At 34.9% G+C, this 25,487-nt stretch overlaps 2 protein-coding genes across 12 annotated transcripts in view; both read left to right on the top strand.

Moving 5' to 3' along the window:
* kcnh2b (potassium voltage-gated channel, subfamily H (eag-related), member 2b) overlaps nt 1-21,376 on the top strand; it is a 151,248-nt gene extending 129,872 nt beyond the window's left edge. For both annotated transcript variants that reach the window (XM_052596531.1, XM_052596533.1), the window contains 10 exons: nt 6,241-6,675; nt 7,903-8,302; nt 11,762-11,961; nt 13,042-13,294; nt 15,393-15,586; nt 15,673-15,775; nt 15,904-16,137; nt 16,886-17,075; nt 17,153-17,333; nt 18,449-21,376. In XM_052596531.1, the coding sequence (XP_052452491.1) occupies nt 6,241-6,675; nt 7,903-8,302; nt 11,762-11,961; nt 13,042-13,294; nt 15,393-15,586; nt 15,673-15,775; nt 15,904-16,137; nt 16,886-17,075; nt 17,153-17,333; nt 18,449-18,640 (2,382 nt within the window). In that variant the 3' untranslated portion in view covers nt 18,641-21,376. The remainder of the gene's footprint in view (nt 1-6,240; nt 6,676-7,902; nt 8,303-11,761; nt 11,962-13,041; nt 13,295-15,392; nt 15,587-15,672; nt 15,776-15,903; nt 16,138-16,885; nt 17,076-17,152; nt 17,334-18,448) is intronic.
* A 1,387-nt stretch (nt 21,377-22,763) lies between these two features.
* Nucleotides 22,764-25,487, top strand: part of LOC128012938 (microtubule-associated protein 4) — a 56,204-nt gene continuing 53,480 nt past the window's right edge. For 3 of the 10 annotated variants that reach the window (XM_052595547.1, XM_052595543.1, XM_052595546.1), the window contains exon 1: nt 22,797-22,955. The gene's annotated coding sequence lies outside the window, so the exon portion shown is untranslated. Of the gene's footprint in view, nt 22,956-25,487 lie in introns of all 10 variants that reach the window. The other 7 variants (XM_052595544.1, XM_052595536.1, XM_052595537.1 and 4 more) reach the window with 7 other exon arrangements.

Genomic DNA, 25,487 nt, shown 5'->3' with positions numbered 1-25,487 from the left:
AATGTAAAACGTAAAAACAACAAAATGCACACTTTAGACTAAATTATTTATCAGAGTAATAGCTACAAAAAAATGAGGAAATTTTGCTCAAGTAGTGTAAACAACTAATTGCAAACTGCAGGGGGTTTGTGAGTTGATGGAAAGCTAATACTTAATTAAATCCAAAAATATATAAAAAATAAATAAATAAATCTCAGGCAAAAAAAAAATATATATATATATATATATATATATATATATATAATGTCAAGCAATGGATGCCAGAGTATTTTCACCAGCTGTGAAATGTGCCTAAAAAAAGCAAATTTGCTACTTTATGCGTTATTAAAGTTTCTCATCAGCAGATGGAAAAGCGGCTCCCAAAGCAGATTACAGATACTACAGACAGACGCCCCTTAAACACTCATTCTCACTGTCCCAAATTAAAGCTCTTAAATCCTCAACAGACCTGAGAAGGAAACTTCATGACATCAGATGAGCAACAGAGAATAAATCACGAGGAGCTTCAGTAGCGGACACAAGACGTCATGGAGTCCTGAAGCAACAGTAATGATGAAGATTTGAGAAGAAAGCTGCTGCCGAGAGAGAGAATTAGAGATGGAAAAGATGAATGCATGACTACACATGTTCATTTCTATTATTTTAAAATGAAACTCATCTGTGATACAAAAGAAGAGGACGAGCGGTGGAGCGTTTCTGATGCAGAAGGATGATTCAGCTGATATTTCTGTGGTTCGAGTTTCATGCTGGACTCTTTTGCTTTGAATCTGCTGGGTTTTATCCGCAGTGCTCTAGGATTGAATTATTTATCTTGCTATCAAACCCAGAGGTCCTGAGATAGTGAGAAACTAAGAGCTTGTTAGATTGACAGATCCAAAGCTTCTGTCATTGTTTATAATAGAAATTGAGGCTGTTCAATGTTTGATTTGCTGGATTACCGCAGGGCTTTCTCAGACCCGAATCATTTCACTTCCAGCCCGTGAAATATCTGTTGACTCAAGGTTTCTGAGGGATTTCTTTTAGGTTTGAATCGTGAAATTAAATGCATGAAAGCTGGTTACATTTGGCCCTTCAAATATGAATGATATTTTACTATGGTACTTCCACACACTTCTGAAAAATTAAAGACAGTGTCAAATCGACAAAACCATATTAAATGGATATTTTATGTTTTTGTGTGTGTGTGTTTTTACATCTTTAGAAAACAGTACGAGACTTTGTGTTGTGAGTAGTTAAATGCATGAATCAGAGTTATAATAGTTAACCAAAACTGTAGTGGAAAATCTCATTCTCATAAAGCTTTGTTTAATGCAATCAGTGCCTCGTTTACTTAGAAATCAAATTTGTCCTCATTTGCATCAATGATGATGACTGAATCTTTATCTATTAGATATCACACATGACTCTTGATTTGGGATTTGGGTTGACGTATGATCGATCGCCCTATTTCTCAGCATCACATTCATCATGATTTTGTCCCTCAAGAGCATTTATGTTAAAATGAACCTTTTTGGTTTTTATAATGATGAAGAAAGCTCCACTCTTGGTCTCCAGTGAGTGTTGGAATAAACAGGTCATGTTTACGCCTGCTTTGGGCTTCTTCTAATGTGTTTTGACATGGTTTTGCTTCACGCTTCACCAAAGAGATTCAGAAGCTTTTCTTAGTGGCAGTGGTTTCTAAAAATAAGACGCGATGTCCCTGAGGAGGGTCTTGACGCGGGACGTGTCCGGCTGCCTGCGCTGCTGGGGACGAGCTCTAATAGGTGCTGAATGACGGCTGAACTGAGATCAGGCCGTTCGAGGTCAAGAGAGCAGATGATTTCTGCAGAAGAGCTCAGGCGTGATGCCAGCTGATGTCTGCAGACATGCTTTCGATTCACAATGTTAAATACAGCTTATACTACTACATTATACACCTAAATGACCACACAGTTCCTTCCTCATTCTACACCGTTATAGAGACAATATCCCTGTGCATCAATTTATGATGGTTTGCTGGGTTTCTTACACACAGATGTAATGGTCTAATGTGGTGATCATGTGCGAAACTGAGAAATAAGATGAGTAATTATTTCTCCTTTTAAATAATTTCTCAAAGCTCCTCAGCAATATTTTATCCCAGTTTAATGTTAGTCACAGAGGACTGCTCATAGCACATGCTGATGGATCGTGCTGTGGGAGTGACAGCGTGAGGAAGATTTGAGTCCTGAGGTCAAACGGCCTTCAGCTCATCATCTGTCCACCAGATAAATGTCAAAGAGCATCCAGACCAGCAATCAAAACACACATTACGTCATCAGCTGCTTTCCTGATGAGAATGAGGAAAATCTGTTGGCTAAGACAAGTGTCAATCAAACAGAAGTGCCACACATCACAAACCAGTGTTGTTGAGTTATTCATTAAAAGAATCAGTTCAAGAGAATCATTTGTTTGTGAAACAGACTACACTGGTAGAGCTGTGAAACTCACACCTGTGGTAAAATAGGATTTATATTGCCATGTCACGTGAAATCTAGCACTGCGTAAACACTAGCATAACCGCAAGGAAGCCCATAAGAAGAAGAAAAACATGCCTTTGTAAGTGTTGTCTTAAGTCAAAATTAAAACATATCAAGTTGAAATTTTGTTAAAAGGGTCGATAAAAAGGGGTCAAAATTCTAACAAAAAGTAATTGTGAGTTAAAGTAAAAATTATTGCATTATTATGAGATACAAAAGGAAGTTGAAATAATTTTATTAAAATACGTTAGGACATACTACATAGAATTATGAGACAAAAAGTCAAAGTTGTCATTTGGATAAGTCAAAATTAAGACATTTTAAAGATTTAATGTAAGAAAAAGGTTATTCTAAATCATAAATGTAATTTATTAATAAGATTCGGGAGGAGCGCGTCAGATACTTAGCATAATCAACACAGGTGGACCATAATCAAGTAATCAATCCCATAGTATAAATATCGCTGACTTACCTCTATCCATTGACGGTTTATCAGCATCCCTCCTCCACCCCATCTCCTCACTTCAAGTTCACCTTATAAATAGACGGGGAAGGGGGGGGGTACTCTAGGTTCGGGCCATTCCCGAGCTCGAAGCCCTTCCCCGGACAGCACGCCAAATACGCATACCATACCTCAGCTAATTATATGTAAGCGTGAACTAGTGAATTAAGAGTTAAAAAGTTAATTATGAGATAAAAAGTCAAAATATGATAAAAAGGTCATATTTATCTGAGGCCTAAATTATGAGTCAGTTGTGAGGGTCTAAAATCAATTATGAGATAAAAAGTCAATCACGACAATTAAAATTGAAATAAAAAGTCAATTATGAGATAAAAGTTAAGATTATGACATGATCATAATTATGTGAGGAAAATGTCAAAATTATGGCATACTTAGTCATAATTATGAGATAAAAAGTAAATTATGAGATAAAGTCAAAATGATTTTAAAAAATCAAGTTTTGGATAAAAAAATTATTTCATGTGTGATTCAAAATAGAATTGTCTAAATTATACGTTTTTATCTCATAATTCGTTTTTAAGCCTTAATTTTAGATTTTTTAAAGCATTTTAATTTCATACATGATTTAGCATGAATTTAATGTGGTGGGAATGGGCTTCAATGTAAAATTGATAGAAACGGTACTTGGACATTTTAGCAACCCCCTACAACACACCTACAACACCTGAGCAACTGCATAGCAACACACTAAAACCACAGACAACAGCTAGTTTTCCATTGATAAACACAAACAAACACTGCTAAGACTTTCTCCAGAAATCATCCCCATCTAGTTGTAATTCAGACGTCTGTTAGTGCTGATGGGAAGCACTTGCGTTAGTCATGCGTTCGTTTCTGCTCTTCTCTGCCATCATCGCATCTGACGTGTACTAGTGAAGACAGACAGCTGGAGGACATTTCCCATGATGACTCACGCAGCAGTGTGTGCTGCTGTAAAAGCTGTGTGATTGTGCTGTAGCAGCGACGTGTTAGAGCTCCACCTGCTCTCGCCCGCGGCCTGCACGCAGAACACCTGTCGACCCCAACCTTGCCCTGCATTTGCCCGAGCGAAACCATCTGAGACGAGGGCGACATGGAGCTCCGCTGCTCAAACCATCAGCGGACATGAGACAACACATGAACCTCAGCTGGAGAATAAAGAGGAAATCTGAAGGAAGATGAGACGCTCGTAGATATGATTTGGAACAGCTTGGCATACCATTGTTGTACATTGTTGTAAGCATAAATACAAAATTCTCTGGCAATTTTAATTCTTGACCTGAAACACCTAACATCATAGAGGCCAACTTACATATAATTTTCTTTGAAGCAGACTAGGGTCTAAAAACAACACACTCAGTCTTATTAGTAGTGAGAAAATCGCTTTCCAACCAGGTTCTAATCTCAACTAAAAACTGAACCATCAAAGTATTAGAGGCATGTGGATCTGTTGGAATATATAACTGGGTACCATCTGCATATAGATGATACATAGTGTTGTATTTATGAAAAATTTAGCCTAAGGGGCCCATATATACTTAAAATAGAATAGGTACAAGTATAGAGCCCTGTGGCACACCACTATGTAATTAAGCTGATGTAGAAGACAATTCTCCAAGGCAAACTGAAAATGATCTGTCCTTTAAATATGATATATATATATATATATATATATATATATATATATATATATATATATATATATATATATATATATATATATATATAGCACTGATGACTGAAGTGATGATGCTGAAAACTCAGCTTTGATCACAGCAACCAATTACAGTTTAGGAGATATTCACTTAGAAAGCTTTTACAGTATTTTTGATCAAACAAATGCAGACTTGGTGAGCAAAAGAGGCTTTTTTAAAAAAAAAAACTGAATCTTCATTTGTGTGGGTTTGTCTTAATCAAGGCTCAGCAGACGAGATGAGATGTGGCATGAACATGACAGAAATTATTGTCCACTCAGAAAACTGACACTGACTGATGAGATCTCGGGTTATTTTGTGTTTGTTTAATTCCAGTCTCGTTCGTGTCAGAGTGAATTAATTAGGGGAAGATTATTGTATATGTCATGTTATTTTGCATAACGAGCACATTCTGGTTGTCTGTGTGCACTGAGTCATTGCAGTAAAAACATCTGATTGGAAAACAGTCATGAAGCGTCTGTCAGAGACGTCCTGACAGCCAGAACACTTTCAGAACATTAGCTTCTGGCTAAAATTATGTTTCCAAACAGCTTTACTTAAACATAAACACAAGCTGTGTTAATTTGTGCATCAAAACACAGTGTTTGACTCTCGCAGACAGCAGAAAAGGCGTCTGTCAGTGAGTTTCACCGACAGCAGCACAAGCGCTTTATATAAACCCATCAGCAGAGTTCAGATGAGCTCAACTCCTCTCACACACCAACACACTCGCACTTGTGTCAGTTCACCCTCTCTCACTAGTGCGCTACAATATTACCTGCACTGTGTGCACTAAGGTCTTAGCATTCTTGTAATGCATGTGTGTGCTTGTGTGGGTGTATGTTTTAATTATTATGTTATTATTTTATTAAGCTAGTTTTATAGTTTTTATTAACATTTTGAGTTTGTTTTTAAATGTTCAGTTTTTAATTTTAATTTTAAAGTTATAGTAAATTAGTTGTTTTTATGTATTATTATTATTATTATTATTATTATTATTATTATTATGATATTTTTTACTACCATAGAAATGCTGTTATATTTATTTTTATATTATTTATTAATAGTCTTTACTTTAATTTTAGTTTTGTCATTTGTAATTATTTATATATATATATATAGTCATAATAATTTTTATTAACAGTCTTGTTGCTTAAAATATTTAATTATTTATTTAATTTAAAACAAACTTTTTTTTATGCATTTAGTTAAAATAATTAGATTTTTTGTTTACTTTTTGAATATATGTATAATATGTACACTCATATGTTTTTAATATATTGAATTAGTTTATTTGTAATTTATTTGTAATTCAGAATTTTTAGTTCCTTCCTATGTATTTAAATTTGTTCATTCATTTTTAGATTAGGAGAAAATGCTGACTATGGCAATGTAATACAAACGATGACAAACTCCCGTACTGCATATATTCCTCCACCATCTTTGACGTTGTTTTAATTGGCGATCAAGTGAACCGTTTTCAAACCCGAGGTTCTTGGAAACACTGTTTGTTTCAGCATCCGCTCTGGTCTCTGTCTGTGTCCAGGTGTTGTCTCTGGGTGCTGACGTCCTGCCGGAGTACAAGCTCCAGACGCCGCGCATCCACAAGTGGACCGTGCTGCACTACAGTCCGTTCAAGGCGGTGTGGGATTGGCTGATCCTGCTGCTGGTCATCTACACGGCCATCCTCACGCCGTACTCCGCTGCCTTCCTGCTCAACGGGGACGAGGTCGTCTCCGCCCAGAACTGCACCTACTCCTGCAGCGCGCTCAACGTGGTGGACCTCATCGTGGACATCATGTTCATCATCGACATCATCATCAACTTCCGCACCACGTACGTCAACGCCAACGACGAGGTGGTCAGCCACCCGCTGCGCATCGCCGTGCATTACTTCAAAGGCTGGTTCCTCATCGACATGGTGGCGGCCATTCCCTTCGACCTGCTCATAGAACGCACCGGGGAGGAGATGAGCGCAGAGGTGAGGGGGATCATGGGAAATGAGGCTTTGAAACTCTTATCTGTGCTCCAGCTCGTGTACTGATTCATCTTACTCTTCAAACTTGCTATTTTTTGCTGCATATAATGCTTCTAGCTCTTGTGATAAATTGCTTGCCATGTTTATCTTTTGTATTTTTTATTTCACACTTAAAAAAACAAAGTCTGCGAAATGAATACATGTTTATATATCAGGTCTTAATTCAGCAAATTAATTGCTAAAAAAAGTTTTAAATCAAAGCGGACAGTTTTAAATTCATAGTCATGCCATTAAATGTTGCATGCTCTGCATAAGGAATATTTATATTTTTGTCTTGCTTATCAATGCAAATATCTAAACATCCTTAAATCAGTTGTTTGAGAAATGAATAAACTTATGTCATGTTGATCTTTTTTTTTTTCTTAAGTAAGTAAATGCATCTTGATTTAAAAATCTTTGGATATTTTCACTGAAAAAAAAAACTAAAAATAAAGAAGAAGATCATGTGAAATGTTGCATGTATTGCTAAAATTATTTTTATCTTGTTTTCCATTACAAATTTCTTAACATCCTTAAATCAATATATATTTACTTGAAATGCAAAATGAATGAATGATGTCTTGTTTTCTGAGAAACTGAACAAAAGTAAATGTTTAAGAGTTGATTTTCTGAGCTCGTTGGCCAATATATATATATTATTAATAATGTTATATAATATTATTATTATTATTATTATTATTTCCATTTTGATTTGAAAGACATCTTTTGTAATTTAGCTTCTTAAATAGATCTTGAATTAAGAATCTGTAGACCTTTGCACTTGAAGACTAAAAAGCTATTTTCTTACTTTTTATTTGTATTTATTTATTTATTGTTTGTAAAATGAATTTTATTTATATATTTTTTTCAAACTGTGAAGTGTTTCAAACTTGCTAATGCAAGACATTGTGTTCCTTAAAGGGACAGTTCATCCAAAAATGAAAATCTTGTCCCTCAAATTGATCCAAACCTGTATTACTTTCTTTCTTCTGCTAAACACAAATGAATATATTTAGAAGAAAGTAAAAAAACTACACAATTGCTGCTAGCCACTGACTTTAATAGTATGGTAAAAGATACTGTAGAAGTCAATGGGGTGAACGAGTAAATGTACTGTCCCTTTAAAATAAAATAAAAAGATGCCAGGAGAAACCCTGCTATAAATCTGTCATTTTATTTGTCTTTTTTCAGCCAACTCAGCAGACCACCCTGATCGGGCTGCTGAAGACGGCTCGTCTCTTACGTCTGGTCCGCGTGGCTCGTAAACTGGACCGTTACTCTGAGTACGGCGCGGCCGTGCTCTTTCTGCTCATGTGCACGTTCGCTCTGATCGCTCATTGGCTGGCCTGCATCTGGTTCGCCATCGGGAACGTGGAGCAGAACCGCTCCATCGGCTGGCTGCACGCTCTCGGTGTGGATCTGGGCAAACCACACAACAGCAGCATCCGAGGATCGGGACCCAGCATCAAGGACAAGTACGTGACCGCGTTATACTTCACCTTCAGCAGCCTGACCAGCGTGGGCTTCGGGAACGTGTCGCCCAACACCAACTCCGAGAAGATCTTCTCCATCTGCGTCATGCTGATCGGATGTGAGTATGTGTCGCTGGTGAAGGGTCAGACGTGAGTTTAGAGGTCTGAGATGATAAAAATCTTGATTTGTTTCTGATTGTCTCAAAAATCTAGTATAAAATTTGAAAACATTTTCTTTATTATTTCAGAAAAGAAACTAATTATTTGACAAATTTGATGAATTTTTGTATCAAGAATATTTTTTTTTTCTTCCCCCCTGATATCACGCTTTCTGTGATTATATACATAGCAAAAGAATTGTTGAACTACATTATAAAATTTTATATATAAATATTGGCGTATTTCAATTTTACTTTTTTTTTACCAAAAACCTGACAACAAAAGTATTTTCCTTGAAACTAAATCCTTAAAAAACCCTGAAAATAAATGTTAATTATTAAATTAAATAAATAAAGGGATAAAAACACATTTTATTTCAGCTAGTTGCCAACAATTAAATTTAATTATTCTAATTAAATACCTAAAACTAAAAAATAAGCAAAATGAATAAAAACGACATATACATGTTTAATAATAATAATAATAATAATAATAATAATAATGACAAAATCCACAACGTAACTTAAAATTACAATATATATGCTTCTGTAAATATTTTATATATATAAAATATATATATATATATATATATATATATATATATATATATATATATATATTTTTTGTATTTATTTTTTTTTTTATTATAATTTTTTATTTTATTTTTATATTATATATACAATTATTATTAAAATAATTTTAAGCCTTTTGACCAGCCTTTTTCTCGATGTTATGATTTGAATCTGATGATAATGACCTTTGTTCCAGTCGTTGAAAACATTCATCAAAAAATAAGGACATTGTGTGTATAAACTGCATCTTTTAAATGTATTTTTAATTAACTAAATAGATCCGCAGAAAACAAATCAAGCATAACTGAGCCATTAAAGCATGTCTGCGTGTTGACCTTCCTCCTGAATGTCTTGTAGTTCAGATAAGAGCTTCATTAGAGATGCGCCTGTTTGTTCTGTAAGCCGGTTTATAATAGAGCTCCTTTTATTGTGCACTTTATGATCGAACCTCATCACATGCTGATGAAATGTCCTCCCTTTTTAATTTTTGGAGAACAAATCAATCTAATAGCTCGTTTTTGCAGGTCCTGATCGCAGCAATTAATGATAAATTGGCAAGTTAATATCACTGCCGCACATATATTAGTCCTCAATAACCGTGAAGTAATTTCCGTTTTTATGGCTGGTAGAAGCATTTATCATCAGTGCTGCAGAATTACATTTTGGAGAAGGGCGAAAGTTCAAAAGGAGAAGATGAACATGACCTCTTCGATCTGCTACTAGATTAGTCACCATTTATCAGCTGAAGGACTGCAGAAAGCCTTTTTAAATCATATTTTCATATTAAATCATATTCTGTTTGCATTGCATGTAATGGCTTTGTTTATGTTGTGTGTGTGTGTGTGTGTGTGTGTGTGTGCTAGAATGATTCTCAAAAAAATCTACTCCAGCCATTTAATTAATTTATTTTATTTTCTTTTATTACTTTTATTTTATTTTATTATTTTATTTATATTTGTAAAATAAAAGATAAATATTTTTAAATTCATAAATTCTAATGTCTGTATTTTCATTCTACATATTTTGTGTGTTTTAGTTTCTAATGTCAGTTTTTATTGTTTTAATACAGCAGCTTATACTTTATGACCAAAGCTGTAATAGTGTTTTCTTCACTTAAACCATAAATTAAATGCAGTTTAACCACTATACAGTTTAAATAATATAAATTTTTATCTTACGATAATAATAACAATACATTTTTTATTGTTATTTCTTTTTTTATAGTAATTAATAATAATAATGTTTTTTATTGACATGAAAAAAATAAATAAATTTAATTTAATTTAATTTAATTAATGGAGCAGATTTTTTAAATATTTTTTAGAATTTTTTTATAATTTATTTTTTGCATTTTTTAGTACACACACACACACACACAGTGGATCTAAATGCTTAATTTGCTTTAGGCAAAATCTAATATCTTATTTCTTTCTTTTGATTTTTATGGTGAAATATGACACAGGTTTGACAGGTTTTTTTGAGATTTTAATCCGTATCGGGTTCATGAGAATCAAACTCAGTTTCTACAGCCGTGCTCAGCTCTTTCTCTGTTGCTATTTTTGCAGCTTCTGTGTTGTGATTCATAGTGCTGCCCACCTGCTCTGAGATCAGTCAGTGACCACCGCAGTAACACAAGCTCTGAATCCAGCTTTCATAACGGCCGTATAACGACGAATACTGCGAGAAACCTGCAGCGCTGTCATTTAGAGTCAGACTGAAACACCTTCACTGAAGCTCTAGAGATTTATACACACTGGAAACACACATGTAGAACAAATTTCACTCGGTTAATTACAAACAGCAAGAAACAGTGAATTAAACATTACATTTTGAAGTAGAGAGCAGGGTTATAGTTAACTTAAATTAAAACTTCAACCATTACTTGAATTAAATATCAACTGAAATAATATCAATAATATTAATAAGCAATTTTAATGTACTTCATGTATTAAAATAACTAAAACTGAAATAAAAATGAATAAAATAATACACATATATAGACATATAAAACTACTATTAATAATATAAATAAGCAATAATATTAATAAGCAATTTTAATGTACTTCATGTATTAAAATAACTAAAACTGAAATAAAAATGAATAAAATAATACACATATATAGACATATAAAACTACTATTAATAATATAAATAAGCAATAATATTAATAAGCAATTTTAATGTACTTCATGTATTAAAATAACTAAAACTGAAATAAAAATGAATAAAATAATACACATATATAGACATATAAAACTACTAAATGTGATGAATATTAAAATTAAACTAAAATGGAAAATATAAAAATACAAGCAGATTAAAAATATTAATAGAAACTATAATAGTATCTAAATAAATAAAGCTAGTAGAAAGACTGTTTTTTCTTGTAAAACATTTCAGAATATTATTTATTGATTTGTTTTGAAGCACAGAAACAATTATTACTCAGAAATTGCTTGTACATTTCACAATTAATTACAAATAGATGGCAAATAAACATGCCATTTTAAAATATATAAGGACAGAATTTTTTATGAAACAAAAATGATCTGTTATATATATATATTTTATTCATTTTTAAAACAATTTTCACACAGAAATTGTAAGTAACACTGAATTCATCATGACATTTTCACTCCAAAACTAAAACACTCCAAAACCCATTAAGCTCATACGTGTGTTTTTATGCTGTGAGATGTTTCTAACAGTACAGGAATGTGCTAGTTAGCATCATAACTAGTCTTGAGCGGTGAGGAGATCTAAGCAGACGTCACAGCAGTAAAGTGTGAAGCTTGAACCTGCAGGTGCTTCATCATGATGCTATTTTAACTTCCTGTTCCTGTCCAGCGCTCATGTACGCCAGTATCTTCGGGAACGTGTCGGCCATCATCCAGCGGCTGTATTCGGGAACGGCTCGCTATCACACTCAGATGCTGCGGGTGAGAGAGTTCATCCGCTTCCATCAGATTCCCAACCCGCTGCGCCAGAGACTGGAGGAATACTTCCAACACGCCTGGTCCTACACCAACGGCATCGACATGAACGCCGTGAGTCCCCCTCAGGTCATCCCAGATCAGGAGGAGTTTGTGTCTTCATCAGGTTTGGAGAAATGTAGCATTGCATCATTAACTCATCAGTGGATGCTCTGCAGTGAATGGGTGCCGTCGGCTCTCATTCTGACGGCACCCATTGACTGCAGAGCATCCATTGATGAGACACTAATGCAATGCTACAGTGATGAAGAAACAAACTCATCCTGATTTTTCATCACTAACAAACTTACTTGCTTTACCTTTAAAGTGATTTGTGAGCTTGATTACATGAATGTGTATAATACATAATGAGTTCATTTAGCAACTGTCCTCACCAGCACATCCTCAACTATTACCAGCCCCAAACGCAGAGTTTAACGAGATTACGCATTCGAGTACAGAAAACAAATGAGCGTACACCTCCGCCTGTCAGCTGCTCTCATTAAGGAGCAGTGGAGCGTTCTGATTGGACGGTCAGAGCCGGTATGATTGCTGTTCTGCCGAGTGAAATGATGTGGACCATAATTTTTTCATCGATTTTTAAAAAAATTCTTCACTGAGCTCTGAAACATTAAACGTTATTTTAAAAACGGCAAAGTACTTAAAAAAAGTAAGAGTTTTTGCACATGATGTTTTATGGGACTGCTGAAAATCACAGAAATAAATTACAATTTAACAGATATTCACAGTGAAGACAGATATTTGAAGTTGTAATAATATTTCATAATTTAAATGCATTTTTGATCTTATAAATGCATGAGCAGAAAAGTAATTTAAAAACATAAAAAAATCAGTTTGCATTACTATAATGTTAATGTGTTAACTAACATGAACGAACAATGAGCAATGCATTTATTACAGTATTTATTAATGAAAATACAGTCATTCAGAGTGCATTAACTAATGATAACAAGCACAACTTCTGATTAGTAAATGTTGAAATTTGTAAAAGTATTGTTTATTCTTATTATGTTAACTAATGCTGAACCAAGTGTTACCAAAATATCTTACAGACCCCAAACTTTATAAAAGTCTGATTACATAAAATAATAAATCCTTCAGAGCTTTTAACAGTAGTTTCTTGTGCTCTCTCAGGTGCTGAAGGGTTTCCCAGAGTGTCTTCAGGCCGACATCTGTCTGCATCTGAACAGGACTCTGCTGCAGAACTGTAAAGCGTTCAAGGGCTCCAGTAAAGGGTGTCTGCGGGCGCTGGCCATGAAGTTTAAGACCACTCACGCCCCGCCGGGAGACACGCTGGTGCACGCCGGAGACGTCCTGACCGCGCTCTACTTCATCTCCCGCGGCTCCATCGAGATCTTGCGTGGAGATGTTGTGGTGGCAATCTTGGGTAGGATCTTCTATACCACATAAAACACTTAGAGCCAGTGCAAAGGTTCAAATTGTACTCCACTGCAAATAATGATTTTCTTCCCTAGTCTTGTTTTCTAATATAATTCTTGAATTAAGATGCATTCAGGAAACAAAGACGACTTGGAGCCCTGTGTTTTCTATGAGACACCGTATTTAAGTCGTGCTAGCTTGCTGTTTATCCACAGCTTGTACTGTAAGATCAGTTTGACAGATTCTGTTTATCCTGCAGCGCCACCTACAGGATGTGATCTGGAAAACTGTGTGACTCTGAACGCACACACTTCAAACAATAATTCATCCTAAAATCATTTACTCGCCCTTTATCACTTTCCTGCATGACTGCATTTCTTCTTGTTGGAAAACAAAAGCAGATGTTTAACAGAACATTGATGTTCTTTAAATTCATTTAATGACTAGTGACTGTCAAGCTCTAATATAAATACAGAACAGACCAAAAGTTTGGAAACATTACTATTTTTTTATGTTTTTGAAAGAAGTTTCTTCTGCTCATCAAGCCTGCATTTATTTGATCAAAAATACAGAAAAAACTGTAATATTGTGATATATTATTACAATTTAAAATAATTGTTTTTAAATGTATTATACTTTAAATGATCATTTATTTCTGTGATGCAAAGCTGAATTTTTAGGATCATTATCACATGATCCTTTAGAAATCATTCTAATATGATGATTCATTACCAAAGTTAATATTTTTTTCAGAACATGTGACACTTTTTAGGATACTTTGATGAATAAAAAGTAAAAAAAGAAAAAAAGAAGCTATGTTTTTAAAATATAAATATTTTGTAATAACAATATACACTACTGGTCAGTAATTTGGGGTCAGTAATTTTTTTATTTTATTTTATAAAATCAATACTTTTATTCAGCAAGGATGTGTTAAATTGATAAAAAGTGATAGTAAAGAAAATATATTATTAGAATATATATTATTAGAATTATTATTTTTATTTGGAATAAATGCAGATCTTTTTAACCCTTTATTGATCAAATATATTAGACAGCAGAACTGTTTCCAGCACTCATAATAAATCAGAATATTAGAATGATTTCTAAATGATCATGTGATCGACTGATGTTACATGTGACACTGAAGCCTGGAGTAATGATGCTGAAAATTCAGCTTTGCATCACAGGAATATATTATTTTTTAAAGTATATTCAAATAGAAAACTATTATTTTAAATTGTAATAATATTTCACAATATTACTGTTTTTTCTGTATTTTTGATCAAATTAATGCAGGCTTGATGAGCAGAAGAAACTTCTTTCAAAAACATTAAAAATAGTAATGTTTCCAAACTTTTGGTCTGTACTGTGTGTGTGTGTGTGTGTATATATATATATAAAGCTTTTAAAATAGTTCTTATAGCTCATGGGCAGCAGTCCAAGTCTTCTGAAGTCATAGCAAAATATGTTGTATTTATTTTATTTATTTATAGTATTTATTTAGTATCATGTGTATCATCAAAAGAAGAAAAAAAAATCATTAGTTATATGTAAATTTTTTTTAAAAGGAGGTAATGATTAAAAAACACACACACACACACACACACATATATATATATATATATATATATATATATATATATAATTTAATGCATAAAAGTAAAGCATTAAAATGCACAAGCGTAAACAAAATTGCTGGTACACTGTTTCCTGTCCTGTACATATCATACAAAATAAATGATAAATAAATAAAATAAAATAAAAACACAGCAGAATAAATGAATTAACAAATTAAATTCAATGCCTAAAAATTTTAAGTATTAAAATGCACCATCATAGATCAATTAAACTGTAGGTGCATTAAGGATAAACTCAATTCTTAGCAGCACGTTGCTTGTACTGTAATGTAGAAGTAAAATAGTATGGAATAAAAAGGGTTAATCAGCCAAATTTTGCAGTTGCAGTGTTTACATTTGCTTACAATTAGACCAAAATGTAGGCGCTAGTCTTCCTGCACACAAATGATGAAATATGACTGAATAAATGTAGGTATCTCTGATTGTTTGTAGACGTGTCTGACGCTGATCTTGTGTGCTTCTTAGGGAAGAATGATATATTCGGTGAACCCATCAACCTGTACGCACGGCCCGGGAAATCCAACGCAGACGTGAGGGCGCTGACGTACTGCGACCTGCACAAGATCCACAGAGACGACGTGCTGGAGGTGCTGGACATGTACCCGGAGTTCTCCGACCACTTCTGGAGCAACCTGGAGATCACCTTTAACCTCCGAGACGTGAGTCACGCTCACCGTGAACAGAATCTGACAAATGAGTGAAGCAAAAACACAGAGTTCACCGAGGTGTGCATGTTCACTTACAGACAAACATGATTCCCGGGTCTCCCAGCAGCGATGATTCAGACTGCGCCGGCTTCAACAAACTGCGGAGGAGAAAACTTTCATTCCGACGGCGGACAGAAAAAGGTTTTCCTGATAACTGATTTATTATCACACATTCCGTCATTTACACTATTTACAGATGATATATCTACAGACAGGAGCTGTTTTGCAGGAGCTGTTGATGCATATTCACCCAGTGTTTGTTTCTCCAGATGATGCTGATGCTGGAGAGATCAAGAGGAATCAGAAACCCGTCCGGAGAGGCAGAAAACAAGCAGCTGGTAACAAGAACGAACTCAAACCGGGGTGGGAGGAGCCTCGTAACTCCAGCGGCGATGAGGGGGAGGAGCCTGTGCACGCATGCCCCACCCCTCCCACCACGCTCATGGATGTGACTGAGGGAGAGGGCGATCCCAAAACAGGAAACACGTGCAACGCCCTATCAGGTGACAGAGTGACAGCAGGAAGTGTCTATAGTATGAAAAAATAAGAATTTAAAAAAGGTCAAATCATTGAAATAATAATATTAGAAATAATCAGTTGTATGACATTATTATATTATATAAAATATTTTCATAATAGTGTTACAATATAAAAAAATAAATATTATATTGTTGATTATTCTGATTTTTTGTAGCATTTTATAAAACACGTAGATATTATATATATCATATATATATATACATATATATATATATATATATATATATATATATATTTTTTTTTTTTTTTTTTTTTTTTTGCCATTTACTACAACTTTATTTTGTAACATTTTTAAATTTTTACCCAGATTTGATCGACATAATGTTGTTTTTTTTATGCAATTTGTTTAACTTTATTTTTCAAAATAAAAAACTCAATTGAGATAAAATTTATATATTAATATATTATTTAGCAAGAGTGTCCTGATCAAGATGACAGCAAAGGGCAACAAATCAAACAATATAATATAATATAATATCATATCATATCATAAAACTAAAATAAAAGCTAAAATAAAAATAAATTGTAAAAAAAAAAAATATAATAATAAGTGAAACAATCATCAAATAAAAAAATATATAATAATGGTAATACTATGCATTAATATTATTTCAATAAGAGTACTTAGAAATATAAATGTTATAAATCATACTGAATGTGGTCTTAATGAGTGTGTGTGTGTGTGTGTGTGTGTGTGTGTGTGTGCCTCAGGTGCATTCTCAGGTGTGTCTAATATCTTCAGTTTTTGGGGTGACAGTCGGGGGAGGCAGTATCAGGAGGTGCCCCGCTGCAGTCTCCCGTCGCCCTCCATGTATCCCAGCACCCCCCTGCGCAGCATCAGCCGCCAGCAGCGCAGCCAGATGGAGAGCAGACTGGAGCTGCTGCAGAAACAGCTCAACAGGTCTCAGTGCAGTCACAACACACCTGTCTCAATCCCTAAACCAGATGAGTATTTCTGAATAACCTGTGTGTGTGCAGACTGGAGAGTCGCATGTCGACGGACATCGGTGCGATCATGCAGCTGCTGCAGAGGCAGATGATGCTGGTTCCTCCGTCCTACAGCAGTGTTTCCTCTCCGCCGCAGACGTCCGTGTTCCCCGAGATCCTCGTGCAGCCCGTCACGCCGCTGGAGTCCAGAACACCTGCGTCTCTCTCACAGGTAACACAGGATCATACTAACTGCTCACAGCACGCTCGATCAGTTTCAGAGAATACATTCACGTATTATCAAAAAAAAAGTCCATTGCATTCATTATTTTACTTCTGAACAGTTAACTAGTCAAATTCTATTCAGTCCATCAGGAGGTGCTGCCATCTCATAGCCAAATTATTAAAATGATAATTAATTAATGTATTTTTTATTAGCATTTTCAAGATATATCGAATTTATTTTATAACAAATATGTCTGTGTATAATATGGACATTATAATGTATGTGTTAACAATAAAAAATTATAATATATAGTAATATAATCATTTTAAATTATTAAGACACACACAAATACTATATAATATTAATCACGATTAATCGCATCCAAAATAAAAGTTTTTGTTTACAAAATATATGTATATGTATTGTCTGTATTAATATAAATACAGACACATGCATGTATATATTTAAGCAAAAATGTATGTTCATATATTAAGTATATTTATTTGTAATATATATATATATATATATATATATATATATATATATATATATATATATATATATATATATATGTCAATATTTTCAAAATATATCCTGTATGTGTGTTTGTGTGTGTGTATTTATTTATACATAATAAATATACACAGTATATATACATATATTAATGTAAACAAAAACTTTTATTTTAGATGCGATTAATCATTTTACAGAACTAATATATAAATATATATACAGTTTACTACTCACAGTTTTCTACAACCTGATAAGGACCTTTAATAAATTTTTTAAATAAGCAAAAAACATTTGAATTAGTTTGTGTGTAATTTAGATTAAATATGTATTTATTTATTGCATTTTATATCTGTGTGTGTGTGTGTGTGCGCGCGCAATATATAGAATTGAAATATAATATTATTTCATATTAAATGACTGTAATTAAAATATACTTAATATTATAAACATTCTAATAAAATATTCTCATTTATATTTATTAGTGTTTTTTTTGTAATATTTTGATGAAGTTATATTTTTTTATATTATATTTGATCTTTGATTCTATTTAAGGTTCTGCTATAGCTGTGGAGTGATGTATAAACACTCTGCTCTGTTTTCTCCTCCAGTCCTGTGAGTTCCTCAGCAGCTCCTCGGAGCTCCATCCAGCGGTCAGCGCCGCTCCTCGACCCGAATTCTCCAGCCTCGGGGCCCGACTGGAGCTGGAGCCCGACCCCGACATCCACCGACGCTTCTCTCTACAGGAGCCGCACACATCACGGAGCTCATCACAGACACACGGCTCGGACCCCGAGAGCTAGAGAGAGCAGCGCCAGACCAGAGGACAACACGCCGGACACAAACCTGCCTCTGGTCCTGCACACATCCACTGGAGGCGGCTTCACTAGTCCAGTATTGGATATCCCTAAACGAATAATGATTCTTACTCATTTCAAGTAGCCATTATGTCTTGCACTGAATTTTCCAGACTCTCTCGATCTTTCTCTTCACGTCTGCGGCGCTTCCAGAACTGAGTGAACTCGTTAGTGTTAGCTGGCCTAACAGAAGAAACCCCTTCTAATAATCATAACCTGTGTGTCTGTCCTGTCATTGCTTTTGATGAAGGAGGCGGAGCCTCAGGCCCCGCCCGAGCACACTGGATTGGCCGGATGAGTTGATTGGCGGGTTGAAGCATATCATGCGTTATGACACTGAATGAACAATATGCAAAGAGTTGATGGTGTGTCACGTCCCGCTTGGCTTCCGTTCCTTCCTTTTCCAGCTTTTCTTCCAACTCAACGTGATTTTTGTAGATATAGCACACGTTAGCTTTAGCAATACTGAATCCTTTAAACCACAAACGAAACCAAATATTAAAGATTGGGTTGGACCAAATGTTTTTCGTTGGTTTTTCCTCATCGTCTGTGGTGTTTACGGCCTGCAGCCACAGTCACGTGATTATTAATTATTATTTGGCACATTTACGAGCTCTCGAACTTGACGATGAATTGTTTTTGTGCACCAATGAAAAAATAAACTTCACACGAGCTCTTAAGCATGCGGTAATAAACACTTTTAATATTCAGCCATTTATTTCATATCAGGCTTAACATTATTATATTTAAATGACTATGATATTAACTATAAACTTTCTTGAGGAAGGAAGACATGTTAGCATGAGACCGTGTTGTGCATCAGCATCCGTTTGTGAATCATGACCACGATCGTATCGATCTGCCTCTAGGCTTGAATTTAGAGGTTTTGAATCGTGATTTATCATTTGTTGATATCTAATTTGAATTAAACTGGTGAACTGAACACAAGGACGGTCGATTTCACCGCGTCTGTGTCAGTGTGAAAGAACTGTTTTAATTAACAACCCTCACGTTTACTTTGATCAGTGCAGGAGTTTGCACACGTTTATCTAGTTCATATTTATAATTCATGTGATAACTGTCTCTAATTCTGTCTTTTTACCATCATACACATACGGGTGAATCTCACAGTCACACATCAGGGCAAATTTAACCCCAATATCAAAAGCAAAGCGACGAAACGATATACTGGCATAAAGACAACAAAATCAGTTTTTAGGACTTTTAATAGTTTGTATTATTCTCCAGTTATGATTCTCTCTTTTTTTTTTTTTTTTTACAATCATAAATTAATGCCAACAAATACTGCATTAATGAAAACATATTTAGAATTAGTTTTGTTCACAATAGAAAGAAACTTTGGGAAAAAAAATTTGATTCTAAAATAAATAATATCTATCTATCTATTTATATAAATTATTTATTTATTTAAGGATCATAGAATCAGTTTTCTTTTTTTTTTTACGAAAATTTTTTAGGACATATTTTTCTCGAATTTTAATTTATTATTATTTTTTTTAACATGTATGTTTTTTAGGACATATTATTCTCTCTCTCTCTCTTTTTTTTTTTTTTTTACTGACTTTCAAAACATTTTTTTTTTTTGTGAGCTCCCCCTTCACACGCATCTAGTATTTGTTTATTGACACTGAACTCCTGTAGTTTTAGTTTGTTTGGTTGTTTGCTAGTGATCCAGGTTTGCTCTTGATCCGTGTCAGAAAAGCAGCCTGCTTGATCCTAATGTAATTACAGTCATTAATGGAGGTTATATAACGAGATCATTGTGTTTCGTTCTGTGATTACTCTCCACATCACTGGATGTTGATCTGTCCTGCTGAATGGGATTTGTGTGTACCGCTGTGCACTTTACACCGTCTCTCTTACTAAAGTGGAGGATCTCTGCTCTCTTGACGTTTATTTACAGGGATTTGAAGCCAAGGGTTATATGTGCTGTCAAATTTAGTCACAAATCACATAAAACCGGATCCAGATCCACACGGTTATACTATTATACAGTACAGGCTTTACCAGTGAATCTCCTATGTACATATTTTTCATTTTTAATTTATTTTGGTTATTCGTTTACACTGGATTGCTGTTTTTCTCCTTCCCAGTTTTGCTGTACATAAGGAAGTCTTGTAAAGAAATGGCATCCCTATAGCCGACACTATGCAGAATCGCATTTCCCTGGCATGCTTCGAAATGCAGAAAACGAATAAAAAAGAGAAATGCTGTAGAGGAAAATAAAATCAGTTTGACCGTTTTTCTTTCTTTTTTATTTTTAAAATGAACGTGAATATCTCTGTTAATAATGAAGTATATCTGTTATTATTATAATATATATATATATATATATAAAGGTAAAAACAAAGAGGGATTGAACTTGTGCACATTTTATCTGCATGCTGCACTGCGGATCTTCTGCGGATCTCTTTCACAGAATGTGGACTGAAGCACTGTACTTCCAGCTCAGAGACTCATGTCATGTTCTTCCAGCGTGTGAGGGATGGACTCGTGACTCTGGACGCTGCTGTGACGTCACTGAGGTCAGGAATCATGCTGAAATGAGCTGAGGAGATCGGACACACTTCAGAAAGTCTTGATTGTGTGCTAGCATTATAAAAAACGGTTGACTTTATAAACCTAAAAAATATTTATTTCAATAAACTTCTTTGAAAACAACTGGAATTTGTGTTTTTATTATTTTTTATTTTTTACACTACTAGGGAAACTTTTATAAACATCAACCATTAATTTGATTATTATGATTAAGAGTAACAACATGCACCTTTCCACCTGATCTTTTAAAACAATATCTAATATTTGAGATTGAATTTGAAGTTAAATACAACTACATTTTTTTTTTTTTTTTTTTTTTTAATGCTGTGTGAGTCCAAATTGGAGGATAGATAGATAGATAGATAGATAGATAGATAGATAGATAGATAGATAGATAGATAGATAGATAGATAGATAAATAGATCTGCGGTTATTAAAATGCATCTTTTAAACAGACAGATGCAATCGTTTTTAGTAATCAAGTGGATTATTCTCTCATCTTTGTGCAGGTAATCATACACCACATATATTTATAGAGACTCACGTTAAACCAGATAACAGATAGCAAACTAAGATTCAGGCTTGAGAATCTTTGAGATGAGTTTGTCTTGGCCACTAGATGGCGACATTAACCCTCCGAGAACATCTCAGCAGCTGCTTATTGTTTAGTTGTGCAAACAATGTTAATATATAAATCTGGTGGGTTTTGTAGTTTTCAAATTAATATTTCAAGACCAAATGTAACTTAAAAAAAAGTAATATTTAAAGTTTAAAATAGGTTTAAAGATTAAAGTTTGAATGTTTTCAAATTAATACAGAGTCTATCAGAAAAAAAAAAAAACATGGGTGGCTGCTAGGGTGTTTCTAGCATGACTAGCATGTCGCTAACATGTTTTTAGCATGATTAGCTCGACTAGTCTCTTTTAAAAATATATATTTTGGTCTGTATAGCTAATTTTGTAGTTATATATATAACTGGGGGGGCGTGGCCACTTGAGTGACAGGTGGATTGCGCTACCATTTAGCTAGGTGGGCGTGGTTTCAGCAGCCAGCTCCCGCCTCTTTGCCCATTTTTGAATATCCGGGAGTGACGTACGATGATGGCGACGGTCGGCTCCGCCCACTTTTGGCTTCAAAAACCCTCTTCGTAAACCTATGGATGACGTCAGAGACACTACGTCCATGCTTTTATACAGTCTGTCTAAACACAAGCTAAAACCAACTGATTCAATAATAATAATAATAATAAAACAGCTAGAGATCAATTTAAATCAGCTTAACCCATCTAATTTAGCAAAAAAAGGCAGCTAAAACCATCTGAACCAGTCAAAAACCAGCTGAAACCAGCCAAGGCTAGTTGTCTAGTCTTATCTAGTCTTATGGAGTGAAAGTAAGGTTTGTGTTGTGTTTATTTTCATTGGATCGCCGTTGGCCCATATAAGGAGTCAAACTCACTGATTGCACGCGCCGCGTGTCTGTCAAAAGTGCGCCAGTTGGACATGCGTCATCAGACGCGGAGACACTCCGTCCGCGCCGTGATTGGATGACATGGCTGTCCGTCTGCCGTTTCTGCCCTACGATTGGCTGAGAGTGTCAGAGGGCGGGGACGTGTGTGTGCGGTCAGTGAAGAGCGCAGGGCGGATCAGCGTGAGGCCGCGACACCGACACACGCGCGAAAAACTCTCTGAAATCAACGGAAACGGTGAGAATAAACTTATTAAAGTATGTTAAATCGAGTTTGTGATTAAGTTGATGCGTAGAAAGAGTGCCGCGGGAGTTTGTGCGTTCTGAGGGCGGTTTGCGCGTGCACGCGGGTCAGTGACACTGGAGACTGAACTGTCTACTAATTTATTTATTTGTCTGTTTCTCTCACTATGTTAGTATTTATTTATTTGTCTGTGTTTCTGAGCAACTGGTTTGACAGGCTAACCCTCTTGTGAAACTTAAGTGTGTTAAAATTCCTGATTGCGTTGATTTGAGTGACATAACGTTAATTCTGATCAGATTGATTGATTAAGATCATGTTACCCTGCTGCTGATTTCAGATCAGTTCGATCATGAAGCTGTTGTTTTTGATTTCGTGTGTGACCTGGGCGTTGTGTACTTGTTAGTAAAGTTGTCCTTGATTTTGTAAAGGGATCAGATGAGATGAGAACCGCTTTTTGTCCATCAGTTTGCCAGAATTCATCTTTCTCTGGAGTTTGTTGTGTGTTTGAGCCGAATCGTATATGATTCATCCTGATGAGGATTTAGATGTGACCCAAGCATCAGAGGATTACAGAAGACAACACACACACACACACACTAACATAACCTACATTTATACATGCTCACATGTTTAGTCTAATGCTCTTCATATTTGTATGGCATGCCGTTTGTGCCAAAAACCTGTCAACTGCTTTGTGCAATGCATTTATGTCTTCAGTTACTGCCTTTGTTTTATTGATGTTGTCTTCCTTGTCATGCATTCAGCTAAATTATTGCGGTTCTGCAACACTTCTTTTTTTTATAGATACCCAGATAAACATCTTCTACATTTAGACTTTTTTTAACTTTTACATGGAGTTTTTTTGTTCTTTGTCATAATATTTAGAGTAGAAAGATGTTAAGGACTTATTATTGAAAAAAAAAAAAAAACTAAATCTGAACCATCAATTAATCGCAATCACAATTACGTTATAGTACAAAGCCGCAACTATTCGTTCAAAGTCCACTAATGTTATTCTGCTTGCATAAGATGTGTTTTTTCCTTCGACATGTTATCTTAATAAGGGTTTTTACATTGTTTTATTAATATTATTTAATACCATTCATATTTTTACTTTTGTATAATTTAAGGAAGAAACCAATCCGATGTATTAATAGTTGACATTTGAGGCTAAATACAATAGAAAAGTATTAAATGTTTGCCAGTTAGAGTTTTTTCAGCTGGTGTATTTTCATCTAAAAATATGGCATGCAGTTGCATCAAACAATGGCATAAACGTCGAGTGTAAATTTTGATTCTAGTTATTAATAATCACAGTTACAATATCAAGGAAGTAATCGACAATTGATTGTCTTAATTTAGCATTGATTTCCTCTTCTGTCTGCAGCCCAACCAGAACAGACCTGTGACCCGTGACTTAGTAAACTGTCTTTTTGCTCATCATGTTTTAAGTTGTGCCTTAAATAAAACACGCTGAAGGCTTTAGACATACAGATGTTTCTCAGGGATCTTTGTAGTATTTTTTTTAGATGTATGAGTTTATTTCTTCATCAGATTTGGAGAAAAGAAGCATCACATCACTTGCATCCTCTTGCAATGAATGGGTGCCGTCAGAAAAGAGTTGGTTTGGATTATTGTGATGTTTTAATCAGCTGTTTGGACTCTCATTCTGACGGCACCCATTCACTGCAGAGCATCCATTGTTAAACATCTTGCATGGCCTGAGGTTGAGCTCATTTTCAAGGAGATTTTTTAATTTTCTTAATGTCCCATGTACCTCTTAATGTAGCAGTTGTATTTTTAATTTTGCTAACAATGATTAATGCATGCTGCAACAAACTTATTGCTTATTATTTCTTAATCTTAGTCAATGCATTAACTAGTGCGATCTCATAGTAATGTTTTCATGTAACAGAGCGCAGGCCGTTTGTCATTTAAATGAACATTGAGTTACCCTTCACAGGTGAGCTTTATGAATGAATATGCATTGTTTATGAATGAATGACTTGAATGTTTTCGCTTTAATTCCATGCCGTCTGGTCAGTTTTTAGGTCAGCCAACTGGACTCATTGAACTTAACGCTTCTCTGCGTGATTCATGTGCAGTTCAGCATTAGCTTTTATCATCTAAGCACTGATATAGCTCATAAACTGTGTCATACTCGTAACCTACAAGAGGAAGTGAAAGGAGGAGGATTTTTTTGATATGAGATACAGTTGTTGGAGCTTGTTTTGTGTGTGTGTGTGTGTGTGTGTGTGTGTGTGTGTGTGTGTGTGTGTCAGATTGTTTACGAGGAAGAGATCGTCGTTCAGTGATTTGATAGTCTTCTGAGAGACTTCTGCTCCTGTGAAGGTGTAAATAAAACAGCCTGAGGACATGTGTGTGTGTGTGTGTGTGTGTGTGTGAGGATCGCTGAGTCATAAAACCACCCCCACTCCTCCTGACGGATTTAGAGAGAGAAGCCGAGTCAATGGGTGTTGGCGTGGATGTAATTGGAGAGATTGATCCGCCAGCATGTCATTATGT

This window comes from Carassius gibelio, chromosome B24, assembly GCF_023724105.1.
Source record: "Carassius gibelio isolate Cgi1373 ecotype wild population from Czech Republic chromosome B24, carGib1.2-hapl.c, whole genome shotgun sequence".
NCBI lineage: Eukaryota > Metazoa > Chordata > Actinopteri > Cypriniformes > Cyprinidae > Carassius > Carassius gibelio.
The sequence above is the reverse complement of the archived record's forward strand: the minus strand, read 5'-3'. Positions and strand labels throughout refer to the sequence as shown.